This window comes from Buteo buteo, chromosome 10, assembly GCF_964188355.1.
Source record: "Buteo buteo chromosome 10, bButBut1.hap1.1, whole genome shotgun sequence".
NCBI classification, from domain to species: domain Eukaryota; kingdom Metazoa; phylum Chordata; class Aves; order Accipitriformes; family Accipitridae; genus Buteo; species Buteo buteo.
The window spans coordinates 30,827,288-30,854,574 of record NC_134180.1 but is presented as its reverse complement, the minus strand read 5'-3'; the positions used below and the strand labels follow the sequence as shown (position 1 = coordinate 30,854,574).

Genomic DNA, 27,287 nt, shown 5'->3' with positions numbered 1-27,287 from the left:
CGCCCGGCTGCCTTCTCATCCTATCGCTCCAGTGGAGAAACGGTCCGAGGAGCACCGTCAGCTCCACGCCGTCCGGTAGCTGCGAGCGGCGTGTGCCGGGGGACGCGCACGGCAGTACTGCGGGGGAAGCGGGTGGCTGGGCAGAAGCACCGGGAAGGGAAGGGAAGGGATGAGGCTGCGACTGCGGACAGACGCGGTCTCCTGGCTGCCCCAGGAGCCGCTCCTGCTGCGGCTGCAGCACCGTGGGCAAGAACCCATCCTGCCTGGCTGGGGCGGCCTCGTCGTCTGGCGCTGGGATGTGACAAGGCAGCGGGGCCCTCCTTGCCGGAGACACCTCTCCGCACGCCGGCACAGCACGGCAGGAGGCTCCGCGCCGCTGTGCGAGAGCTGAAGGAGCCCCCCGCACCCCTCCCCGCACCCCTCCCCGTGGGCAGGCCTGGGCGCAGGGTCTCCTCCTCCTCGGGACAGAGCCGGGAGCCCCCGGGGCTGCCCGAATTGCCCCGCAACCCCCTCCAGAGGGGGGGGACGACGCAGCAGCGACCGCCGCGGCGCGACGGCCCGGCCCTCGGCGGCAGACGGGGCCGGGCAGCGAGCGCGACGGCCCCGGGAGGGGAGGGCGGGAGGCGGGCGGTGCTGGGCGGGCTGGGGTGGGAGGAGGGGGGGGCGGCGGCGGCGGCGGGCCGGGCGGTGGCGGTGGCCGGCGGGGCACCGCGCTGCGGCGCCTCGCCTCTCCCCGGCGCCGCGGAGCAGAAGGGGAGGTGAGCGGCGGCGGGTCGGGACCGGGGCCGGGACCGGGAAGGAGCGGTGCGCGGCGGCGGGAGCCGTGCGGGGTGCGAAGGCACGGGGGACGCGCGGCGGAGCCGGGCGAGCCGGCGCCGGTGGCGGCCGCAGGCGGTGGCACTTGTGCCCGGCGTGGCGGGCTGGGCTCGCCCCGCCCCTGCCGGCGGCGGCGGCGGCGGCGGCGGCACTTAAGGGCGCTGCGGGTGGCGGGGCGGCGCGCGGGGCGCCGCTGCCTCGGGCGCGCTCCCCCGGTGGTGCCCACGTGCTGGCGCGGGCGCGGAGGTCGGCGCTCCGGGCGGCGGCGGCGGCGGCGGCGGCGGCGGCGGCGGCGGCGGCGGCGGCGGCGGCGGCGGCGGCGGGGCGGGGGGAGGTCGGCGGGGCCGGCGCTCCGCCCGGGGAGCCCGCCGGCTGCGCTCCGCTGTAGCGGTCCCGAACGGCAGAAGGAGGTTCGGCTCCGGCGCTGCCGGAGCCTGACCCGGCTCCGTAACTGAGGGACTGCAGCGCCTCTTCGTAACTGAAGCCCGCTCCCCGGTCCGCGCGGGAAGTTTGTGCCGGCAGGAGTGTCCCGGGAGCAGAGATGGGAGATAAAGTAACTTGCAGAATCGGCTTCCGAATAAGGGGGCGTCTGAACGTACAAGTCTGTGCCTCAGTGAGGGAACCGGGGAGTTGGAGGCTTCCGTGTTGGTTAGGTTAAAGCCCTAAAACATGGAATTGTGAGCGGAGGATTACTCGGAAGATGTTAGGACGTTGTTTTGCAAAGAAATGCCTAGCAGTGAGAAGAAAAGTGGGGTGTGATTATCATCTCAAAACATTCCAGTTTGAGTATTTCACTTTTGACTGTGGTTGGGCTGATAAATACTTTCATTCTAGGAGTATGTTGCAAAAACATTTGTTTATATACGTAGTTTAGCCACCAGAATGTCTTGAATGGCTTCTCTGATTATATGAAGCATCATATATTTTATATATTGTATAAGCATATATATATTGTATAGATATATGTATATCTTCTATGGGCAGAGACTATAGAGATGCTGTACGTTATTGTGTAATGCACACAGATAATTGTTTTCTCCTGCGACTGATGGGCTTGAAATACCATGCCATATCATACCAGTCAGAAAACTGGAAAATTAGATTTGTACCACAGACTAATATTATGGAATTTCTGCTTCAAATGTCGTTTGAACAGTGGTATGCCTTTTACAGTGTGTGTATATTTGTTTTTAATCTTGCAGATGCCTTTTGATTGCAAGACCGCTGAAATGTTTTGAGGGCTGCCTCTCCTCTCCTAACCATGAACAGTTCAAAATCACCAGGGCTGGCTGGATTTGGAATCTTGAAAAACACAACCTGCCACACGGAGAAGAAGATTTCCGTTTTCTTTTCAATAATCTTCATGACGGTGGGAATTTTGTCCAACAGCCTTGCAATTGTAATTCTCCTGAAGGCGTATCAGAGATTTAGACAGAAATCGAAAGCCTCCTTTTTGCTTCTTGCTAGTGGTTTGGTCGTCACCGATCTCTTCGGCCACCTCATCAATGGAGCCATTGCAGTGTTTGTGTATGCATCGGATAAAGACTGGATTCGATTTAACCAGTCCAACATTCTTTGCAGTGTTTTTGGCATCTGCATGGTTTTCTTTGGTTTGTGCCCGCTCTTCCTGGGCAGTGTGATGGCTGTTGAACGGTGCATTGGAGTCACTAAGCCAATATTTCACTCTACAAAAATGACTTCTAAACATGTAAAAATGATGTTGACTATGGTATGTCTGTTTGCTGTTCTTATAGCTTTGCTGCCTATTCTTAGGTTTAGAGCCTATCAAATTCAAGCATCGAGGACCTGGTGCTTCTATAAAACAGAACATGTTGAGGACTGGGAAGACAGATTTTATCTCTTACTTTTTTCTTGCCTTGGGTTACTGGCCCTTGCTATTTCATTCTTGTGCAATGCTGTCACAGGAATTACCCTCTTAAAAGTCAAATTTAAGAGTCAACAAAGACAAGGCAGATCTCATCATTTTGAAATGATCATACAGCTCTTGGCTATTATGTGTGTTTCTTGCATTTGCTGGAGTCCATTTCTGGTAAGAGCCTGACGTGTTTGCCAATTTTTAATGCACACCACTGTATAAAAGTTATACTATTTAATCTCCAGGTTTTAAGGCGCTTTAGCTGTGATAACGGCTTCATTCACTCTTCAATATATTAATTTTACAGCATGTTGCCCGTAATGTTTGTACGCGTGCATCTATAACAAAAATGGTAATTATTCTCCATTTCTGACCATAAGAAAAACACATTGAGTAACCTAATATATAGGGACTGTGAGGACTGTCTTTCCTGTGCTATGAAGCAGGCAGTGGTAGCAGAATGGTGGCTAGAATAAATCAGAGCAAATATTGAGCTTGTCCAAAAATTCAGTGAAATCCTCGAGTGGCAAGTCTTTTTAGTCTGTACTGCGGTTCATATAATTTTTTATTTATGGTAGTCTGTTCGTTGTTGTTATTACAGTTTACTGCTACTTGTGAACTGTGTTACGGAAGATAACAGTGAAGAACGTAAAAATCCTCCACTCTATTAGCAGGGTATTAAGGGCTTTGCTTTAGAGTCATGTTAAAAAACAGTAGTTGGCAGTGGGTTAAAATAAAAATTTGGTTTAGACCTAACTAAGCTGGGTTTGTAACCTGGACAGTTGACTAGCAAAGCTGCTCTGAGTGGTTGGTGCGCTTTCTCAGCTGTCCCGGCTCTAAGTTAGGACCGCTTGCTGGTAACGGCTCTGGCTCTTCCAAAGCGGTAAGTGTTGCTCATGCTCGCGTGTGCTCTGTCAAAAGGAAGCGGGATTATGATATGGGAAAGAATTTGACAGCTCCTGTTGTACGATGCCATTATAAAGCTGCTAATAACTGTGACTCTTTTTACTGTAGTAAACCTGACTGAAGAAAATTTATTTTTTTACTAGGGTGAGAGAGGCTAAGTCACAAGTAATATGAAATTTTAGTTTATTTCCTAGAAACAAGGTCTGGTAGTTTTCCATTGATATGAATGAGGAGCAATTTTGGTTTGAGCTTACAAATATAGAAAATTTAAATCTGCGTTCTGAATCAGATCCAGCTATGCCTCATCTACTCACTGCCTATGGCATAGTATAGAATTACCTAAACTAGTTCTGAATTAGATACTGATATTAGCCTAGCTGCAGCAGTTGGATATATCTGGCCGGTAGCACTTAATTAATCCAGTGTCACAGACTTCAGGCCAGAGTCTGGATATAAATCTCAACATCACTGAAATGCACAAAAACTCACTTTTGTTCAATACATACAGAATTTTGCTAGGCTTGCCCTGCAGCATAGTTTAAATTCATGGTGGCTTTTGTCAGTGTCGTGGATGTAGTGTATAGAGCATAAAAAAAGTTGTCAGAACAGTAAAGCAAGCTTTTCTAGTGAACTTACTTCCAGTTATTTCCAGACACGTCATGAAATTTGTCTGGGGCAAGCCACAGAATGGTTTTCAAGGAAAGCAACTCAAATAATGCCTTTACTTTTCATGAAAAAACAGTATATTATGCTCTAGTGACATTTATTTTCAGATAAAATAACTGTCCTTACAGGCTGGAATTAATTTGATTTTTTTAAAAAGCCCTTGGATGTCAAAAGAGCTGTAGAGGTTTTTAATTCAAAAGAGAGACTTCATTTATTCAACATTTGAAGGAACACTAAATTGCAACTACTGTTGTTGTTTTTTCAGTGTTGGTAATTTTGTTATGCCTTTCAATTTTTATTAATTATAAAAACATAATTTTAAAAATCTTGACAATCTTTAATGAAGTCACAGCACTATTTTTGTTGAAAGTATTTAACTTCTTCTAAGTTGTAGTTGACGATGAGTTATTATTCCAGCAGCAAATTTTTTTTCAGAACCTTTTCAGAGTTTGGTGTTTTCTTCAGCTGGTGATACAGACCAGTGAATGACTTCTTGCCTAATTTTGTACTTGGTAGTTTTTGGGACTGTGTTTCAAAGGATGGTGATGCACAAGCAATTCTGGTTCAGCGGGCGGCAAATCTGCCGGTGCTCTCTGTGTATTCTGGGCTCGTGATGCTTTACTTGTGGATCTCTTTTGAAATGAGATTAACCAAACTATCACCAAAATTACCCTGGCAGTTTGGAAAATAGTTCTGCAATGTGGACAAGTTTATGTTAGAAACAAGAAGTTAAAAAGAAGTTAGTGTAAGGTAGGATTTAGTTCTTGAAACAAACTTTCAAGGAAGTAAACAATTAGTGTTTTAGCCGGAGAGTTCGATAGTCTGGGAAATGCAGTAGGGATGGGGTCCTTGGTAGGTATTAACCTGTCTTAGCTGTTAGGATCATGGAGTTTACATTAAAGTTAATTCTCTGAATTACCCAATCTTTGTTTTGATAGCATTCTGTTCACTGAATGCAAACGGAATTATAAGGGCAGTGTTAATTTGGCAGGCTTTATTGGACTGCAGTGGAGCATACAGATGCAGTGGAATAAAGCTTTGCCAGGAGCGTACTGCTAAAGTGCTACAATAAAGAGATCCAGGGTTTATCAAGGCGTATGATTTATGATGAATTGCTGATCCAAATCTTCTTGTCTGATTTATCTAAAACTTCTCAGGGCTTTTAATTTGCGAAATGAGTGGTTTACATTCTGTAATATAATCAGCGTATACCAAAATAAGTACTTCTTGAAATAAATCTGAGTAGGTGTTCATAGGTGAAATTGTTTGGCAAAGTAGCTAAATACATGCTTGTTTTGCAATCATTTGCTTGTTTAATTTTTTTTTCAAAGCTAAATCTAGAAGTTAGTGTTAATCTTTGAATTGTGAATTTTACCCATGCTCTCTATCCCAAAGAGCATACAGAACAAATGTTATGTGAAAGTGAATTGCCTTGGTATAAACCAAAGCGATTAGAAAACAAACAAACCTTTGGAAGAGAAAGTGGAGGAAGGCGATGCAGTTTATGCCACATGTGGTTTGCAGATACAAGAGTTTGGATTTATTTAGTGTGATTCTCTATCTGATGGGGGATTTGGTTTGTTTATTTTTCTTCTGTTTTTAAACTACATCAACTGTCATATGTGCATGGCTACCAAAATCTAGTCTATCCAATATTGTAATCCAACTGGAGATTTACTTCACTATTACATTTTAATTATTTTTTTTTATTTTTTTCCCAAGTGAAGTTATGTATTTGGTCACTGTCCTGTGCTAATATCACCTTTAGGTGACATTAGAGGCACAAGACCCTGGATTGTCCTTTATGGTGTCTGATGTGGAACTGAACTTGACTTCTGCACCTGCTCAGTGGTAGTGAACTTGTTTTGGTGCCTTTATATATGTGTGTAAATGGATATATATCTAAAATTTAATATTATATATAATAATATATAATATTATAATAAATTACCACTTCTATTTAAAGACTCCTGGAGATCTGGAGCATTTTTCAGAAGCAGAGCCCATGGCATGGCTCATGTGGAGCTCTGCCTGGGGCTGTTGGACAGGGTCTTCCTTTTGATTCTTTCCTGAAGCTCCATCTCATCTGTTCCTCAAAAATGAGCAGCTTTTTCAAGTTTTCTGCCACTGTGTGGGAATCTTCCCTTAATGAAGTACCAGAATGAGGGGTAATCCCCGCTTCTTCCCTTATGGGGAATCATTTTTCTCCTTTTGAGGAGCTGAGAGCAGGAGGGAATTCACAAAAAAAGCAACAAGTGAAATTCCTGAATTTTCCAATAATCTTTGTAGGCAATGATTTGCAGAGGCACGTTTGTTTTGACAGCCCAAATAATTTTGCTTTGTGATGGGTAATTCCAGGAAAATATGTTCCGAAAATAGTAACATCAACTTCTCTGTGTAGTAAGTCATCTTTATTCATCCTTGCTAGAGTCTTAGCCCTTTGCTAGGGATATGTGAATTTTGTTGGATAAATTTGGTCCCTAGGGGTTGGATTCCCAAAGCAAATAGTTGGGCTGGAGCATTTTGTGATCAGCATCTCTGATGAAATAGATTGTTATATAAAGCTGGTTTTTGGCTGTGACTTGATATCTGGCCTGTCAAGGAACAGCTTGTTTTTGGAGCTGTGTTCATATGAGCAAGTTCTGACTTCAGTATGTCAAATTCTGTGGGGCTCATGGGATAAACATATTTTAAACTTTGCTTTTGGAGTAGCAAAGTGAACTCCCTGTAATTATGGACAGGAGGGGTTTATTTCAGAGTGAATTTATCTTTGGGAACAAATTATGATATGGAGAAATGTCTAATCTTTTTAATGTGTCGAACACAGTCTTAGCCTGAGACAAATACTTTTACATTCCAATTATTCTTGTTAAGATCTTTTTCCATGCAGTTATCTGATTACTTTCATTGCAGTTTTACCTCCCCTCTACTGCAGAAAATAGCCACTCCTGAATTTTTTGAAAGATCTCAGCCGCTTATTTCATATGATTAAATCAGCTCTTATTCAGTTGCTTTTTTTACTGCCTGGATTAATTTCTATCAGTCTTTTCTCATGTAATCTCTTCCCTTTCCAATTTGTTGTGCTAATTGCATCTCTCTGAACTTGCTCTGACTTCTTCTTGTCCCCAGATTGTCTCATGCAACGAGGTTTGATGGTTTTCGTGCACCTAGGGCTGCATTTAGCTTACAATGTGCTGAATCACTCCAACCTAGAAGCCGCCGGAGCTGGTCTGAGTAGTCCTTTCAGTGAATATGCTGCCAGAGCAGGTGAGAAGGGCACTGGTGCACTAACAGGGAGGCTCTTGGTGGAATACCCTTACCCCAGCCCACCCCACCCTGGTTGCTCCACCAGGTATTTTGGGTGCTGAGGCAGGCTCACAGTCGGTATGTGCTGAAGGAGGCCAGGGGGTTGCAGGTTTTACACTACGTGCTAAGCCACGTAGTTGCATACAGTATAAGGTACTTTGTTGTACAAGGCAATCCTCTGTGCATCTCATTTTAGCGTTTTTGTTATGGGTAGTCATGCATGTACACGCACAGCGACACTTTGCCAGGAGTTCATACCTGTGTTACCCTTGAAGCATCTCCCTCCATTCCTGTTTTCTGTGTTCTTTAATAAGCTGGCAGTTTCAATTTCTATTACACTACCTTACGCTTATATGTGCAATGGGCATCATGTATATGAGCTCGTTGCTCTATTAATGCTGTTTGTATGCCTTCAAATATTGCTGGTTGTGTTGTCCCTACAACAAAATAGTTACTTAAAAATCTGTCCCTTCTCTTGTGCTCTCGTGACTGGTGATTTTCATAATCAGAAAATGCACCTGAGGAGAAGCAGGCACAAGATGTCCCAAGATGCCGGTCCACGCTCTGCCAGTGAGGGCTTTGTCCCCACGTACAGTACGGCCGCCCCACATCTCACGGGTGGCTGCTCTGCAGAAGTGGATTCTCTTACACTAGCAAAACACGTTGCTAGTCAAAGCTGCAGCCTCCGCGAGCTTGTTGTGCCTGCGTAGGCACTGTCAACAAGGAGAGTGATCTTTTCTTTGGAAAAAGAATTAATTAGGCTTTCAATTTCCAGTCATCTGTTTCTGAAGACTGAAGGAGAGAGTCTTAAACATGTTTAGCCAACCTTGCAGCTTTGAATGCTGTTGTAAAAGTGCCTTTCACAGGGGAAAAAACATACTTGGTCTTTTTCAAGATTCAGATTTTAAAGAAGGTAATCAATGATAATGACTACGTTTGTGCTGGCATTGAATTGTTTGCCATGTTTTGCTAGAACGATTGTCTGTTGACACCAGACAAAGACGGGATGTGTTGCCGGAGTAAAGAAGACGTGGTTCGAGTTGGGTCTGGGCTACACTTCGCACCCTGCCCGCGGCAGGCTGGCGGGCACCGAAGTGACCTGCTGCAGGACCTCCACAGGAATGCCCATTGGATGTTGTCATTGCATCTCTTGGGCCGGGGGCAAGCCCATGTGAGTCACCCCCTTCTGCCACAATAGTTTTAATAAATGAATCAGTTTCATAGGGAAAGGGAAAAAGCTTTTTGCTAGCAGAAGGCCTGCTAGATATGCCTCTTTATCTCTAGTCCGAAGCATCGATACAATAATGGTTATTGTCGACTCTAGGTTGTTATTTCTCTTCCAGGCCTTGCTGTGTCAGAAGAGGTAGGATCAGGAGTGGCTGTTTGACTGAATAAAATGCTCTCTGAGCTCCTCTGGAAAGAAAAAAATATCTCATATGAGTTTGCTTGTCATTCAAGCTACGCTAGAAAAAGGGGTCTCACTCTCCCTCATATCATGGCCTTTTAACTGCTTTCTGAGTTTCTCAGTACATCCATTAACACTGTGCAAATTCAATTACTATTCTTGTTTGAGTTCTTCTTAATGAGCTTCTGATACTCCAGGTTAAATTGCTGAAATGTTAGCATCGTTCCTAATATTATGGCTCAAAAGGTATTTTGGAATAAACAGCTGATTTTAGGGGTTAAGAGGAAAGAGGACACTCATTTTGATTGAAGTTTTTGTTATTCTCAAGACAGAAGTGTCTTTTTAGCTTAGTTTCCTGTGGAATAAGGTTTAAACAGCAACTCAGACAATTCGAGCATGCTTTTGTATGTCACCATGAAACTACTCCATGAAAAGATATTCTAGGCGTTTGCAGAGAGAGAATAACACAGTTTAATACAATACATGTAAAAATTCAATCCACCTATTCAGATGTGTTTCTATGATACTAGAAACCCTTGGATAAGGTGTTCATGCCTTTTTTTAGTATTGGTTGTAGAGACCTTTCTTTTATTTTGGATTCTTAAGAGACACAGTGGGAAATTTCCACCTGGTTAGATGAGAAATGGAATGAGCATCATTTTAGATTGGACCCACCTAAAATGATACTGAATTTCAAAGGTACTGATTCAGTGTTCAGAATTGGCCTCTTCCTATTTTCATCTTTTACAGTTTGTAGAGATCTTGTGGGCCTTAGCCTTTCTAAGAAATATGAATCATTTTAAAAAAAATGTTTTTAAGTGTGGGCCAGGGCATAATTTGTCAGAGTGCTTAGGAACTCTATGTTAAATTGTGGCTGTATTTGTAATTCAGGTGTTTACCTCCTTCTCACAGAAGTCAGGGAGTTGAGCAGCTGAGATGATAGTCTCTCAACAGGAAAGAAGTTCTGGGGAAGAAATGGATGGTGGTCAGCATATTGTCCTGCAGTAATAATGTGAACCAGCGAAGGAAGAAGAGCTGAGACTGACAGAATGTCCTTTACCAGAGGCTTTTGGGGAAGCATAATTATAGTTTTTGTTATTTATGTTTACTTGTGCTGTTTGGAAAAACTTAATGTAAAGCCTTTTTCTGAAAGTGCAGTGCCATCAGAATGCAATGAGATTAGTTTTGGAGAGAAAAAGTAGGGAAGGTGTGTTTCCAGTCGTGTGAGAACATTGCATTTTCAAAACAATGGGGTCCTGTTTTTCTTTCAAAATCACTTGCTGCTTGATTTTTAGATTTATATTATATATATGGAATTAAACCATAAAGATCTATAAATTGAAATACAGTGTTTCATTCCAAACGTGACTTTCACAGAAAATTTTAAATTTTTTTTTTCAGTTTTGAAGTTGCCATCTCAAAAAAATCAAATTCAGAAAACTTCAGCCAAATAAATTTGCCATTCATAACCTCCCCTTATTTCTTCAGTTGGTAAAGTTTTTGGATTCTGTGCTTGATATTAAAAAGTAAGTCATTTTGACATACATTCCAATTTTGTTTGATATAGGAAAATTCTTCCTATTTCCTGGATATTACACTCATTTAGACCTTTCTTGCTTGAAAGTATCATACACTGCATAACCATTTTTGGAAAATGTCATGCACAGCATAACCATTTTTGGATGGTTATTTTAGGAAAGCTCTCTTTCCTGACTATCTAAAGACTTTAAATGGTAAACTTGTTGCTGAAAAGTCTCTGGGACAAATACACTCATATGGAACGACTTCAGAAAGTCCTTCATCCTCACCAAGTTTAACATGACAGACATCAGGGTGTGATATACCTTCATCTGTTCTGTGAGATATTTATTAATTCATGATCTCAAGTTTTGCATGGTGATTATAAAGGCGTTCTGGCAGGAGTTACTTGTCTCAGTAGTAGTGTAGAATCAGTTCGTGTCTGAGAGAGTGCATTATTTGGGTTCTCTTCTGGGAAATATGCTGCTTAGGTTTAAAACAGAGCAATAATTCTTATTATGTGTGCCTTTAAGACTTAAATTTTACATTAAAATATTCAGAACTTGCTGAATTGCAATTTGGGTTACAAGGAGGAAGGAGGGTGCCTGTTTACTGTGGGCGTGCGTAGTGCCCGGCAGGACGGAAGCACGAGCCTCTCGTGGGTTCTGCGTATGGGCTTTTGGAAATAGTAACCGTCAGGTAGCAGAATGTTGCTGAAAGGGTTTACACCAGGAGTTACAGTAAAGTTGTAGAAATTGTGACTCATTCTTTTGGATTAATTCTCATATCGGATGAGGCGAAATAGCTGAGTGCCTGAACGAACCTGAGCCGTGTGTAGGTAATGTACCATCTCTTGCTGAAGGATTTCTCATATCTACTCCAGACAGAGCAGGGAATGGAGAGCAGCTCGTTAGCTTGCTCTTAGCTCCTCTTTTTAATGAACCGTTTGAAGACCTCATTCAGAGACACGTGCCGAAGGGCGGGTTGGAATGGCATTGGAGTTGTGTTTCCGCGTGATTTCCCGAAGAAGGCTGAAGATGAGCCTGTGTGTAAGGGATGTCCTGAACTGAGGTTTTTAAGTCAATTAGGCCTCAATACTAAACTCACAGAAACCAAAGATTACTTTGTCATTGGAGAGGTGGAAGTTAATGACTGATCTCCAGCTGGTCCCCCCCTTGCTGACCGGACCTGCGTGCCGCCAGCTGCTCCAGGTGGCTCGAACCCGGCATAAGCTGGCCGTGCGTGGGCTGCACGGCCACCCCAACGTTACGGGAGCGAGGGGCGATGTAATGGATGTAGTGAGTCTGCCCATGAGCAACCGTGTCACCCATGTTATGACCAACACCAGGACATGAGGATGTGGGGAGGAAGACTCTTGTGCTGGCGGGGACGTGGCTAGCTGTGTTCCCATCTGCCTCCCTGCATGGAATGGTGTTAAAACAGAAGGTGAAGCAGGAGGGAGGTGAGGGTCCACGTAAGTGGTAGCAATTTGTTTTAGGATTTACAGTTCATTAGTGAGTTGGAAATAAAATTGAATCCACTTTTTACCAGGAGTGCGTGTTTGCAGAAGTAGTGAGAAATAAATCACTCTTAAATGGAGATTTGATTTTTCTCTTCCCTCCTCCACCTAAAAGGTGGTCCAGCTGCACAGCAGTCCCTTCTAATTTACTTGCCAACATTAAAGAAAAAAAATAATTGCCAATTATATATTCCAGCTTGGTAAATATATTGCTAATTCATTAGCCTTGATATTTCCGTTCATAGCTTCTTAGTATACTTCTCCAGAATAATATATAGAATAAGTCACATTAATAAAGTTGATTTTTTAAAAAAATAACATGAAAGGAACACATCACATCTTCCTTTGCCTCCAGCCAGATTTGTAAATACTGCAAATCAGATAGCACCAAGTGATTAGGTGACTGTGACTCCAATCCATCTTTAAAAAGATTTCCTTTTCCTCCTCTCTATATGTTGCATACATGGTAAACATAAACATACATAAAATGTAATTACAAATTAATATGTTTTTTTCTCCTTAGTTCCCCTCTACACCCATGTAATAAACACCATAATTTCTCAGCTAATTAAACTGAAGGTCTGACTCCATTGGTAGACAATAGAGTAGGTTCTTTACCTTTTTAGACCTGTTGTTACTTGAGGTCTTACAGGCTCAGTCACACATCAAAACCATCTGCATTCCTGAATTCTAGAAGAGGTGAAAAGGCCGCTATATATCATGACTGACTCACTGTGAAATCTTCTCCCTTCTTTTAACACTTCTAATATGTATGGATATCTCTGGATTCGGTGGTATTTGCCCTGAAAGCCTGCATGTATGTGCCATTCCTCTGAAATCGGGGAGTGACTTGCCCAAGGAACCCTTAAAGAATTCAGCTTAATTCTTGGATTCTTAGACAAAAATAACAAATCTGAGAGAATAAAAAAATGGCCAGGTAAAAACTGGTAGATCCTGCATTCCCTATAGAAGAACATTTTCTTGCTCTCAAAGATGTAAGTGGAAGAGTTGCCTCTGGTTGCTGAATCTATAGGATATCTCTCCTCAGCCATGTAAATACAGTGGAGGATGACTTTAGTAATGAAACAGCATGAACGTGGTGATGTTTGAAAAGACAGTTCACTTCTAAGCTATTGATTTGTTCCTGTGCATAACAGTAATTAAATGCTGAATTAATTCTATAATTATGGACCTCGCAGCTCCTTTTTCTTCCAGGTTTTCTGTATATTGTCTCCTTTTTTCTGTATTCAGACAGTTCTCTTTCTCCCCAGTATTATGTGTTACTTGTGATTCTTTCTTTGGGTGTTTGTAGGGTATTAGTGAGAGAAGTTCTGTTGCTCCTAGATCAATGTGAATATTTATTTAACCAAAAAAAAAAGTGATTGTTTTCCAAATGAGTGTGAAATCCTGAAAAAGCAAAGTAGTAAAAGAGAAGTAATAGGCCATTTCCAGGCTTTGAAGCTTTACCCAACTGACCCTAATGGAAGGATAAATGGATCCTGAATACATATAGTCCTTACATCCCTAAATACTTATATATTTGATTCATTTGTGTTTCTCAGAATGGGCCTTGTTATGCAGAATTAGAAATACTCTATTGCTTTCTGGTCCCAAGAGGTCTAGCAGTTGTCCTGTAAAGTTTCTCTCAGCATTGCTGTGTAAAGAATATTTTAATTTTATCTGTCAAATTAATTTTTTTGTACAAGAGGTTTTTGTTACAGGCCTTGTTGTTAGGGAGCAATACGTTCCTCGCTCTGTGGAAGCAGGCTTTCTTGTAACTTTAAAATGTAGCTCAGGAAGCAGGTCATTCATTTGACTTTGGTACGGACACTATGTCTTTTCATTACGCAGTGAGTCGTCTACTGTTTTCAGTGCTAAATTTGCCTCTATCCATATCCATTCTGCTTTCCTTTCAAATGAGTTAATCAGTTAAGCTGTGAGAGTAATTACATTGCCATCTAGTTGAACGAAAGTATTTCTAATTTTGAGGGGGAGGAAAGGAAAGAAGGAAAAAGGAGTGTCAATCCAAAGTAGAAGTCTCTGGATTCTTTCGGAGAAACAAAGAGAAGGGACCTGGAATGCTTAATTCAAGCCCAACCTGAATTTATGTTACTACAAACAGATGCAAATAGGTAGTGTCTAAGGGAAAGTTGGCAGAAAATAAAAGCTTCACTTTCAGTTAATGTTTGTGAGTTTATACACACAAAAAAATCCTTCTGTTTATGAGGCTTACTGCATAATTGCATTCCTGCCTTATACAGAGCATGATAATGCCAAAGGCAGTTAATAAAACATAAGTAGCGAGTATAACATTGTGGCACTTTACATTTTTTTCAGTAATTTTGACAAATTCTTGCATACATAAAAATCTCATTTCAAATGGCGTTTCCAAATGTTTGTTCAGAAAGTGTATTGCCATCCATAAATATTTTGCATAAAGCTGTAAAAACACAGACGGTGAAAAAGTCACACTTGACTCTAATGGCACAGTAATGGAGTGCAATAGACTGTGAGTCCTCTGCAGACCTGAGCCTGCGTGAGGGGAGCAGAAAGCTCAGAACTGAACGGCGTCAGCAAGGAGGGATCATGCGGCGAGGTCAGACGGAGCTGAGCTGCTGGGTGGCAAACACCCCCAGAGCCTTAATTTAATGTCCTGGCTGCAGTGTTCTATATATGCTGCTACACTGCAGTCCTTTCTCTGACAGTCGGTTGATGGGAGATCTGCCCTCCCAATTCAGGGGGGTGCTTGGGCATACTCTTCCAAGCTTTGATTTTGGCAACACGAGAAAAAGGCACATGTATCCTGAATGGTCCTGTGTTCACTAAGCAGCAGCATCGGCTGGTGAGAAATTGCCTAGTCACAGAATCATCTGTGTCTGAGAAAGGAATATTAGAAATTGGTTTAATTTGCTTTATGGAAAATGTTGTGTTTTCCTGTTTTCTCTATACTTTTTTGACTTTTATTGCAGTAGTAGTGCTTTGGGAACACTGCTGAGCTCTGAGTGCCTTTAGCTTTACAATACCTCCAAAAGGTTTATGCAACTCCATTTTAAGGGGGGTAAATATGGAGCAGATGGAGGCTAATTAAACTTGTACAAAATGTTTTTGCAACCTCAGCTACCTCTGGTCATCCGAATCTTTTCTGTCTGTTTCTCATTTGGGTTCTTTGTTTCCCAAGAGAGACTGCGACCCTGATAGGGGAAAGGTCTTTCTCAGACTCCCTGCCTTTAACAGGATAATAAGTGAACTTGCATGTTTAAGGATGCATATCAGGCAGGTAGTAGTTACCATCCTTGATTTACCTGATTTGGACTAGAACTTGATTTTGGGAGGTAGACACAGATTTTTCCCAACTGAATAGTGAGCCAGTGGATCCATTGTTAAGTTTTAGTGGAATAATTATTTTTTCACAGAAATGTACATGAGAGAAAAGAGGCCTCCCTTTTTTTGCTGCTACTTGTCAAAAGCTGATCCTGCAAAACTTTACACATAGAAGTATTACGTATCCCCTTAAAACTAGCCTCTGGACTTTAATGTGGAGTGAAACTTGCTAACGCCTTTTGTCTTCTCCAATTCCTTTTGAAATACACATTTTTTTATAATATCACTGTGCTCAGTTAAAATTTACTTGCTAGGCCAAATGATCATCTGGTATATGAAAGTTGAAGGTATGGTTCGTGTTTTTCTTTTAAAAAGGGTAAGGAAAACATTAGGGGAAAGACGTGTTGCAGATCTATATCATAAAAAGCATTATGTGGCATAAGTAGTATGGTGTGTGTACTAACATTTTGATGGCAGAAGTGGCGCGCTACATATTTTTCTTGGAAGCCCTTGCTTTTAAACTGACTTATATAGAATCACATAAAAAATAAAATGAAGCATACTCAGCTTTGTTGCAACAAATGCTTGGTTTATATACTGCAATACCTATATAGCAATGATACAGGCAATTTGCTGTCAGTGTTTCTTTTCTTACGGCTGTTCTTAGGAGATATAAAATGGTACATAAAACATGAAGATAGATACATTTTGATTTCTCTCTCCCCTCTTTTGCAATTTCTTTTCTTAAAGGTTGTGTTTATAGAGTACTACAAAGTATCGTCATCTATCAGCTCTTGCCTATAGCAGACTGCAGCTTCTTTGTAACACATATGAAGCCTGGAAGTTCCAAAAACTCTGGAAATTCAAAATAATTATGTATTTTTTGTTTCCATGGAGTGGGACTTCATCAGTAGTATACCGCCTTGAGTCCTGTGTGGTTTAGGAGAAGGGGATATGCACCTCTGGATTCGATGCAGGCATCAGTGATGGAATAGTACTCCGCAAATACTGAAAAAACCATGGACTTTCTTCCATGAATGGAAATTCTCAGAACTGCTTGTAATGAAATCCAAAGGAAGAGGAAGAGGTTTGGGAGGCTCTGCAAGGTTCCCACAGGGAAGTGGAGCCTGAAGGCTGAGCTACCGAGGAAGAGAAATGATGGTATTTGTCTGCTCTGCTTTCCATGTCAATCTCTTGGTGACTGGTTTTTATCCAGTTTCCTGAAGTCAAGGATAGAACCTGGATTTAGAGCCTCTGTGCTGAAATACATCAAAGTAGCATTACAGTTTGTCTTATTTCCTAACTAGCTGTGAAGTCTGCTTTTTGTTTTGACTGGCTGTCCTTGAGTACTAACAGGAATGTGACTAAGCAGCACTGCCATTTAGCTTATTAGTTGTTCTCATATAATTGAGATCCAATTGGAAGGGAAATTAAAGTCATGCTGTTTATATTTGGAGAGTGGTGTGAAGCTTTGGAGCAATTTTTTTCGGTTTGTTGCACTGAGCTTTGTCCCTAAGGGAAATGGCAATTCTCTGATGCTATCTGCTAGATGCAAAATTGTAGAAGTCAACAATGTAAAAATGTTTTTAAAACTTTTCCATCAGAGTTTCTGGATCTTGCAAAGTGAGTTTTGGTTTTAGTGAATCCTAAAATTGGACAAAAAGGATGAAGAAGTTTAATGTATGGTGTCAAGTCCTTGCTTGACACAAGTTTGGTTTCTCTCTCTATATTTTAGGGACAGAGAATTCCCAGGTCTTTCCTTAAACCATCAAGGACTAACATGAGTCAGAGTAACTTTGTATCTTACAAGCAGGCAGCCTTGGTTTAAAAAGTCACTTTTACAGTTATGCTTTCATAGTTACTTTCCTAAAGAAAGTTTGAATTCTATTGGTTACATTGTGTGATACTTTCATTTTTTTGCAAATGAAGGAGACATAGTACAGCTGTATTCATATAAACATTGTATAACTCAGGAAGTGCTACTTGGATTTTTACATTTCTAAATATGTTAGAAAATGTCATGAGTTAGGTTTATTATTTACCAGCTGGGGATTAATTTTTTGAGTCATACTGCTGAATCTGCATGAATACTAAATTCAGTTGTGGAGATCAAAGGCAACTAGATATGATGCAGTTGCATTGCCTCTTCCCGCTTCCCCATTTGTGTACTGCTGGCTACAGAGGACAGAATTCCTTCATCATACTAACCTGGTGGACCTAGAGGGAAGGAAAAAAAAAAAGTCAGTCTTTGAACTGGTTTCTTGACTGTGAACTAGTTATTGAACAGTATTAGTCAAATAATAAGAAAAGAAGTGTCCTTCCTGTGCCTGCAGAGGAGGTCCCGCTCTCGGAAGTCAGCTTAGCACTGGGGCAAGCTCTGGCTGCAGATTCTGAGCCAGTGACTTGTGCCAGTTCAGTGACACGACTTTCTTGCACCTAGGGAGCAAGTACAGACTGTGTTTTGCTTCAGTGCAATCCTTTATTAAATAGCTTGTAGCGTATTAGACCTTTTTATCATTTATGATTTCAAACTGACTTTGGAATAGTATTTTAAGAATTTAAATTTAAATATAAAAATTAACCATGAAAACGTGACAGAAATAATAATTTATATTTGCCTCACTCCATTCTACCCCTCTTCAGCTGCAGTTTAGGGTCTTGTTCTAGAAAGCATCAGATGACTTTAGAAAGGCTCCAGTAGCCAGGACATGGTCTCCTCTTTGCCCTGTCTTTGCATGCAGTTGGCTTTAGTCGCTTGCACTTTTCTTACGTGTTTTCTCAGAAGACATGGAAGAGGTCCCAGTACAGCCAGCGCAGGCTTTTTGGAGGAGTGAAAAGCTATCTCGCTTCATACTCAGAGACAATGTGATGGTGACATGTTTGTCACTCCCGCTGCTCTGCCACGAGTGTTTTAGGATAAAAATGCTCATGCTTTGGGTTGGAATGAGATTCTCTGTCTTAGTCCAAGCCTATATGGAAATCTCAGCCTCTCAGCAACTTCAGAAAGTTGGGATATCATTTTATGTTGGTTTTAGTGATACAAGAAAGGAAACATTTTTTAATATCTGCACAATACTCCTAAATAATATAAGTAATATGGCTAAAAGATTCTTACTTTATGAAACAAAATTTTTAGATTTTGTTGTCTTATTTCCAATACAGGGATTCACAGCTGAGTTCCTTAAGCATTTAATTATGTACATAAGCTCTACTTGTGAGTTCAGATACATTATTTTTTGCATGTCCAGTATTCCAAAAAGGTAACTTAAATGTTCTGGATGAAGCTTCTCCAAGTATCAGAATCCATAAAATGATGTATCAGATTTCCTTGCTGTTCTGATTTACTTCATGTAAATCCATAATCCAAACAGAGGTACTTTATGTTGAGCCAGCAAGTTGAACAGCAAATAAATTTACTTAGAGGTGATTACTACTAAATGGAAAGGAATTTCACAAATTTGCTAGGTAATGTGAGAAAATAATACAGTTTTCCAAAATCTGAATGGAGCTGCTTTTCCTAGATGGCAACATCTACTCCTTCCTCTTCTGGGCATGAAACTGCATTGGATTTGGTGTTCATTAACTTTGCAGAATGCGAGAGAAGAACAACAAATGGAATTTTGAAGTACATCAAGAAGCAGATTAGGAAGCTATATGTCTGTATTAAGTCAAGTGTGCAGTGTATCGGATAAGGATGTTGATCTATGAGCTCTGTTGTGCTGTCATTTGCTGCCCAGTCCTACTTGCATGAGTAAGGAGGATTCCGTCTGAGTTTGGCTTGTGGTATTGGACCTCTAATAAATAAAGTGTAGGACTGTCCTGAGAAAACATCCCGTGCAGCAGCCAAAGGACTTGTCCTAGTTTGGGTGGGCTGCTGATGTCAGAGAGGAATGCGCCCAACAGTTGTGGGGTGAAAAGCAGATTCAGGGAACTGACTTGTAAGTGTTTGTGTTGGCTTGGTGCTCAGACATTCCTCCTCCTCCTCGCACCGGTTCCCAGCTGTGCTTCTGCCAATCTCACCAGCTTCCTTTGGAATGTTCCTAGGGGCTCTTTTCATTGCTGCCATAGAAGTCCGTACAGAAATGCTTGATTAAATGCTTAATCAAGCAAGTAAACTCTCCTTTTATGCGTTCACTCTGTTTCACTCAAGTTTATACTCGGATGTGGTGACCTGCAAGCTATAGGTAGGGCCTAGGAATACAGAGAAGCATTGAAAAAGGAGTAAAATAGGTTTGCTGGAATCTTGAGCAGTAGTTTTCTCTCTTCATTCATTATTATTTTTTAGTGGTGGGTTGGTTTTTTTTACAATGTATCTTTGTGAAAATATGACCCTCTGCACTCGGACAGACTGCCCCTAACTCTCATCGCCCAGTAAATCAGTGTACTCATAGCATCAGTTGTCAAATATCCTGTTTCTTAGTTAAATAACTGTATCACTTTAAAGGCTTTGGAACTGAAAGCCTTACAGTGTTTCATCCTTCTACCAAAAAAGTCTTCATGTGCTTTTAACATTAATAATAAAGAGAGATAATTTACCATCCTCTGGCAGATTCCTGGCTTTGCAGAGTCACGCTCTCTTCACCCAGGAACTCAGGTTACAAAACCTCAGTGGCAGAAAGCCTGTAAAGGAGGGCTCCGCAGGGTAGGACCCCCAGCGGCATGTAGTTCACGAGGGCTGGTGCTTCAAAGCGGTTGCAGCTCTGCAGAGTGGGGAGGCCAGCCACAACTTACTGGGCTGGTCTAGCTCTCGGGTATCCTCTGCCAGAAGCAGTCCTGCTGAGCTATGCTGGAAGACTAATGCCTCCACCCATGTGAAACTGTTGGCTCCAGCAGTGTTGTTGCTGGTGGAGGTCTGTCCATGTCCAGCACCTCCACGGGTGAATGAAACCCTCGGTGTCTCCATTGGCAAGAGGAGGGGTATCTATCGGTGGCCTTTGTCACTGTGGCTTAAATTTTCCCGGAAACCTCTAAACCCTTTGGTGTCAATAAATTGTGTTCTGTTGCAGCTTAAAACATGTGAATCTTCTTGTTGAAATCAAGGTGCCGTATTCCTTACGCAAACTTTATTTTGGAAAATGTGAAAAAAATAAATACCTTTCATAAAAATGTTCTGATCTACCAGTGGCCTCTATCTTGAAAAGAATCCATCCCTGGAACAGTCTTTGTTAGCTCAAATTCTGGATAAGTTTTTAGTCCTTGCTCAAATCAGTCCCTGGTTTTGGAGGGTATTCTCTAGCTGATGGCCATTTTCTGCTCAAGGTTCAGCAGAATTAGTTCAGCAGACACACATGTATGTCCTATGTAAAGCATTAGAGGATTTCTAGGATGATAAATGTTACATGCCTGAAGGTATTTACTTTGCAGTTGGGATGCATTGATGCTGTGAGGGTGTGAAGATTAGAGATAATGTTGAAATGATTTCACTCATTTACGTGCTCTCTTGGTGTATTTTTTTTTGATGTATAATTCTAAAATGTTCCATTTTCAGGTGACAATGGCCAGAATTGGGATAAATGAGAGTCATTCAAAGGAGACCTGTGAAACAATACTTTTTGCTCTCCGAATGGCAACGTGGAATCAGATTTTAGATCCCTGGGTGTACATTCTTCTCCGGAAAGCGGTTCTTAAAAACCTGTACAAGATCACAAGGGGATGTTGTGGCGTGCACATCATAAACTTACACATGTGGGAACTCAGCTCCATCAAGAATTCTCTGAAGGTTGCAGCAATATCTGACTCACCAGTAAGTTCCAAACAAATAAACCTACAGCCACTCAGCTCTATGGGGCAATAAAGTTAAACACAGTGTATGAAGAGATGATGGAGGCAACGCTCATACACAGGCAATACCTTAAAATTAATTCCAAGGCTCAGCGGTTTGGCATTTGTTTTAAATTGGGAGTGGTTTGCTCTTATTGCTTACCAGTTTGATATTGCTACTCCAAAAGATGCACTTGAATGTTTTAATTCCCTTTAGAATACATCTCTTCCAAAACTGGTAGTAGAATGATAAATCAGCCTGTATTTCTCCCTTCCAGGTACTAAAGTGAACAGGGTTCCTCATAGTACTCCCCACCAAATTCTTTACCTTAGCAGGCTTCTTAAGAACACATGCAAGTGTGAAAGTGATCTCCAGGGTGATTTGTAGAAGGGGTAGATTTTATCTACCAGCGATATCCTGGAATCCTCTGCAAAGTCACTGCTTCCTAGGTCCACCATCCTTTCCATAAGGGTATTCTTTGCCTCTAGGCATTGAATTTTCCGATTGGATATATAAAAGACATTTTGCTTGTGCCCAGCATATTAAATGATCCAATTTGCTTGGTTCATTGACTTGACCTCTTAATTATTTACTGTTCCGTGAATTTTTTGGGAGAGCTGCAAACTTCATCAGCGTAAGTGTTACTTTCAAATCACTGACAAAACATGAGGTTCCCTCTGGGAGCACAGAAGCAGATCAGCTCAGCTTGCTTACAGTTACATTTTCAGATCTATTGGTGAGTTTTTAGTCGTTTCAACAAATTCTGTTGGAACTAACAGGCATAAAGCTGTGGTTAGTCTGTAAAAAGAGTAGGTTGGGGTTTTTTCCCAAACTGAAGGAAATTTATTGAAATGTTGCCCTAATGCATATACTGAAATGCTCATGAGGTACATCTGCTTTGTTTGTAAAAGGTCACACGTGTCTCATGAAAAATGTGTGTGATCGAATGAGCACCTCTGCAGGGAGCTGCACTGGGAGCGTGGTTTTGTTTGTGAAAGCAAACTGCACGCTCAGTTTTTGCAGGGTCTGTGTCTGAAGAGCTGAGGACATTCAGTATATCTGAAGGTGCCAGAAGGTTTCCAGGACTTTACACAGGAGGCCCTTCACCTTTAATACTGCCAAAAGAAGCTTTGGTTTTTGTGACTGTATTCTGTTCAGAAGCAAAGATGAGAGTTTTAGAGACTTCGTAGCAGAGGGAGTGTTTTAAGATAGATATGTCTATGTTATTTTTACCTACTTAACTTCAAATAACTACATCAGTGAATTGCTGGTATATTTGGACAAAAAAGTTAAAAACTGATTCACCAAGAAGGCAGTCTGAGGGACCAAAACTATTCGCAAACTACAAATTCACAGTGTAAGTGAGAATAGTTTAAGTCAGAAAATAAATACCCAAACGGTTTAAATATTTCTATTTTTTGTTTTAAAAGCTATTTCCTTTTTGTTTTAAAAAGGTTGAAAAATAAGTGGGTTACATAACCCTGTAACAAAATGAAATGGCTTCATTTACCCTAAAGAATTTCTGTATGTGATTTATTTTCTCAGTCACAGAGCTGATAAACCGTGGACAGATTTGATGCTGGTGTAAGCTCCGCCCTGTTGCTTCACGTGGGTTCTGCTGAAATCTGGAAGCGTTCAGTCAGTGCTCAATTTGGCTTTTTCATTTCATAGAATGTGATGTCAGTCTATCCGTTGACATAAATTATTTGTTCTTTATGGAAGATTGTTGTTTTAGCAGCTGCAAAAAAATGTTGGTCCGTAAAGTGTCGAGATAGTTGATCGGTGAATGAAGCTCATCAATGTTCCATTTTGTTATGTGTATAAATGTAGCTTGTGTAGTTCATACTGGTTGACTTGTAAAACAAACAAAAGTTTATATGTATATGTGATTTCTTATATTTTGTGTAATAATACATATTGAATGTAAATTGCAAAGCCTCATTAAAGTTATCAAACTGTATCCTGAGTTATGATATTTTTGCGTAACAAGAGAGATCTGAAGTTGTTAAAACTAATCCTTATGACAAAAAAAACCTCACACTGGATTCAAGCCAGCCACTGCCATTCACGTGTGCAATAGCAGTTGTGAAGGTAGAGAGGAGGACAGCGAGAATTCAAATAGGAGGTGCCAGTGTTTGTACACTTCAGTGTCACTTGAGTAGCCCAGTGCAGTTGGTGGTCTAAGGCAGACAAGGTCAAGTTCTGATGATCCATGCTTAGAAAATGCAAATAAAAGTGAAGCTGAGGGATTTCAGTGTTTGGAATGAAAGTGTTTTTATCCAAGTATCTGCCAACATGTTGCACAGACTCTGGTTACTTTCACATACACTATGAATCCTGAAAAAAATACGAGTTTTGCTCTTAGTATTTTGTCTTGTCCAGTGATGTCTTAGCCTGCAGAGGTAGCTCAGGATACAGTCACCCAAGGATCTGTTACCACTGAAAGTGATTTGATTATCATTGCATTTCATCTCACAGGAGAGCCAGCAATGTGCTGTGTTGTATGATTAGCAAATTATATATTTTATGGGATATGAGATTATGAAAAAAAAGGGGGCAGCTTCATACTAGGATCGGACTATTTCCCAGGCAGGGAGAAAAGGACAGTCTGCTTAGCAACGCGCCGATGATCTCTTTAGAGGCTGGCTAATGATGCGAGCAGTCGTGAGTTGCAGTAATGCTGGGCAGTGATTAGTGTCTCCAGAGCAGGCAGGGGCAATAAGTGTTCTGGTAGGAAGAAACTGAATCTCATTTCTGACTAATGACCAAGAAAGTCCTCAGGGTGGGAGAATATTTTAATCTAATTGGGATCTTAAACAATGGCAGGCTATATAAGGAAGTAAGTTATCCTAAACCAAGCTCCTAGCCTGGGCTGAATCAACCTGCTGAAGCAAAGAAAGCATCAGTAACAAGTTGCTCATCACAGGGATTAGGCAAATACCTGTAGTTTGTTACCTAGATACAAAGATGGAGAGCAAGGTTCAAGGTCTTTTTGATCTAATTCCTGAGGCAAAGTGTCCACTTTGTGTGATTATTTTCAGATATTTGTATATAAGTGTTTTTATTACTTTAGTCTGATGTGTTGGGAATGATTTCAGAAACAGCAATATGGACCAGTTCTGTAGCCATGGTGATCCTTTAGGACAAGATGTTGGGACCGTCCAGCTGCATCTTGCCTGCCGATGCACTCTGCCAGGATGTTACTGGTAACACAGCACACCGCTGATTAACTGCATCGATTGGCATGAGATTTAATTCTCAACACTTGGTTCCTGGGAAAAGCGCTCTAATCCCAAGGGAATTTACAACACCTATCCTGACTTTTGTTACTTCCTAAAAAAGAAACAGATGCTTTTCAATTTAAACTTCTGTGATCTGCCACCATTAAAAATGGCAAAACTGGTCTTTGACTTCAGCAAACAATGACTTTCAATTCAATCTTGCTGCATTATATTGAGGAAAGTATCTACTCCTTTAACAGACAATGCTTTCCTACTAAATGTGAGTTTAATTTTAATACTTACTAGGAAATCTTAAATACTAACACTGTACTGCTGTTCCAAAGTTGAGATAAAAGAGGGGCTACTTGAGATGAGTAGTTGCATGTTCTTGAGATAACCCTGAATTTACTACTTTGTGATGAGGAATAGCTGCAAGGAAAAAAACCCATTATGAGTTCTAGTAGCCCCTGGCCATAAGATAGTATTGAGCGTGTTATCTCAGATGGAAAATATTGCACATTAGTGCTATGTTGATTGGTTCAGTAACAACATGCTTTTTATTTTCATATAAATGGCTTTTCAAAGGTGGGTTGCTCCTTGCCAGTGGACTCAGCAATGTGGGGAGTGGTAGTGACAGGTATTCTGTGTCTCACAGCTTCTCATCTCGGACACTGGAGTTGGGTAAACAATGGGAAAAATACTGTATTTGATTCTCTACATGGAACAACCACTGTCACTGCTCACTTTCCTGTGACCATTAGTGCATCCCGTTGGATGCTTTGGAGAGAGGCCTTTTTCTGTTGTAAATACAACAATTCAGACTGTCAAGTAAAGGATCCCCTCTACACCAAAACATTCTCCAGGTTGCTGTTACATCAGCTTCTTGGGCTGCTGAGGTGCTTTTGGAGCGAGCTGCCCGAACCACAGCTGGGAGGACGAGGTGTCTGGCCATGTGCTCTTGCTCCTGCCTTTGCAGTGGTTTTGGCATTTGAATGCACTGTGAGTTGACTGAACTTGCAAAAATGGAAAAAAAAAAAAAAGAGCGCAGCAAACAAGGGAGTAGCTGTTTACGGGCATAATGAGTCAAATTGCTTTATGTTGCAGTGCCAGGAATTTTGCAAGGGTGAAGCAAGGGGAGCATGGGGGGGGAAGTGCATCAGTGGAGGGAAGGGCAATGAGACCTTCCTCGCAGGGGAGCTGTTAATTTTGCTCAGCTGTTTTGTGAACCCTTGGTGGGAGCAGATCAGGCTGGTGAGCAGGACCTACGCTTGCTTATCATTACAGGATTCTTAAATGTAACTCATAGATTCATTAATTCATACTTTCTTCAGGCTTTTCCAAGCTTTTCTGGTTACTTTAATTAGGTCACAATTTTTTTTGGTGAAGGCAGAAAAAGGCAATGGCTGTTGCAGGTTTTTCTTCATCATCTGTTATTTGGTAAGTAGTAATCCATACTTTTTCTCGTTTTCACTTCACTTCAGTAGAGTTTGGCAAATCAAAACAGATTTGCAGTCTGACCCTTATGTAGCTGGTGCTCTGCTTTTATACAGATAGATACAATATACATCTGTGACCCACCCTTGCTGGGTCAAATATCTGAAACCCTATGGCTGAGTACAAATTCTTATTAGCAGGCTTCCCTTTCTGAGATCTGAGCTAGGGAGTGTGCAGAAAGGATCCAACCCTAGCAGGACAGAGAACATAGGTGTGAGTATTTCCAGCTCTGTTCTCCATGCTCCTTCTGGTACCAAAAGAAAGGTCTTCCTTTTTCCATCTAACTCTCTCTCTCCTTTTTTTAATTATTATTATTTTTTTTTTTAGGAGAGAAGTACCATAGGAAAAAATCCCATCCAGCTCTGGAGAAATGTAGTAGTCTGAGGCGATTTATGTTTAGAAGGGGTAGGCAGTGCAATCAAGAAATATATCTATTGGTGGAAACCTAGGGGTTTGATCAGAGCGCCTGAAAATTGTGCAAAACTTAAAACATTAAGTCTTACTCAGTACAATTTATCCATAAGAAACAAGAAAACAAACAGTATTTGCAGCAAGTTATAGGAAGATTTAGTAACACAAAAATACCAAACATCTAGTCAATCACAGCTATTTGCTATAATGGATGTGACCATCCTTACGTGGGGAAAAAGGCTTCCTGGAAACATTTCAGCAACTCCAAATGATGATTCTTTGAGAACAAATCTGTTTACCTCACTTGCCCCTTTTTTCTACTGTCTCCTGTAAACAAGATGATGTCTGAAGTGATTGGACAACGGTTAAATATTAAAAATATGGTTTCAAATGCAATTTTTTAAAAATGTTTATAATTAGGTTAAGTTAAAGAGTGACATAAATATGCTAAGGACTTTGTTTCTTAGCAACACATTCATGGAGTCTTTAAAAAAAGTCCTGTGGTTGCAGGAATATAAACATTTATCTATCTATCTGTTTAATTTCAGCACCATGGTTGCAAAATAAATACTTGCTACAGAAGTTTGCGAAAAGATAAATCCATTTCACTTTTTTTTTAAATCTACTGCCAGTAGGAGGTTGAGAAGTTAAAATACTTGAGGCAAAAAAATTGTTATCTGTAAAACATAGCTACCAAGTAGCTACCATTCCCAGCAAAATTTTGTGTGAGTGTGTGTTTACTTTCTTCTGAAGCCAGCTGAAGAAAAACACTTTAAATTCCATTATCAGTTATAAATTCAGATATTTGTAATCTGAAACAATTTTTTTTCATTGGATTACACGTTTCAGTCCTATTTTTGCTTCAAACAGAAGCAGAGCTGTGTGGAAGTGAGGGCTCCAGCACAGCCATAGACAGCAGTAGTCCATGCCAAAGCAGCCTGGTAGCATAGAGCAAAACTTTTGCAATAACACTTGGACAAGTGATAAAGCCTAAATTCCATTTCAGGATTCAAATTTTATATTTTTATAATCCCTGATGAGCAGTGACTTCTAGTAATTTCTAGGGT

The 27,287-nt window shown here is 41.2% G+C and overlaps 1 protein-coding gene across 7 annotated transcripts; it reads left to right on the top strand.

Annotated features, from left to right (window-relative positions):
- On the top strand, nucleotides 1-23,048 carry PTGFR (prostaglandin F receptor). Of its 7 annotated transcripts, XM_075039163.1 has the most exons (4): nucleotides 123-758; nucleotides 2,019-2,866; nucleotides 20,822-21,076; nucleotides 22,640-23,048. In XM_075039163.1, the coding sequence occupies exons 2-4, from the start codon at nucleotides 2,078-2,080 to the stop codon at nucleotides 22,649-22,651; spliced, it is 1,056 nt and encodes a 351-aa protein (XP_074895264.1). In that variant the 5' UTR covers nucleotides 123-758; nucleotides 2,019-2,077; the 3' UTR covers nucleotides 22,652-23,048. The 7 variants fall into 7 exon arrangements, with proteins under 7 accessions (XP_074895263.1, XP_074895265.1, XP_074895261.1 ...); XM_075039162.1 differs by lacking the exon at nucleotides 123-758 and adding an exon at nucleotides 1-75 and having other exon boundaries at nucleotides 20,822-23,048; XM_075039164.1 differs by having other exon boundaries at nucleotides 117-758; nucleotides 2,019-2,545; nucleotides 20,822-23,048.
- The last annotated feature ends 4,239 nt before the right edge of the window (nucleotides 23,049-27,287 follow it).

Excerpts from the sequence above, each read along its gene's own strand:
- PTGFR (XM_075039162.1), top strand. The coding sequence starts at position 2,078 with ATGAACAGTTCAAAATCACCAGGGCTGGCTGGATTTGGAATCTTGAAA. Across the intron at positions 2,867-20,821 it reads TTTGCTGGAGTCCATTTCTG|GTGACAATGGCCAGAATTGG; the intron begins GTAAGAGCCTGA and ends TTCCATTTTCAG.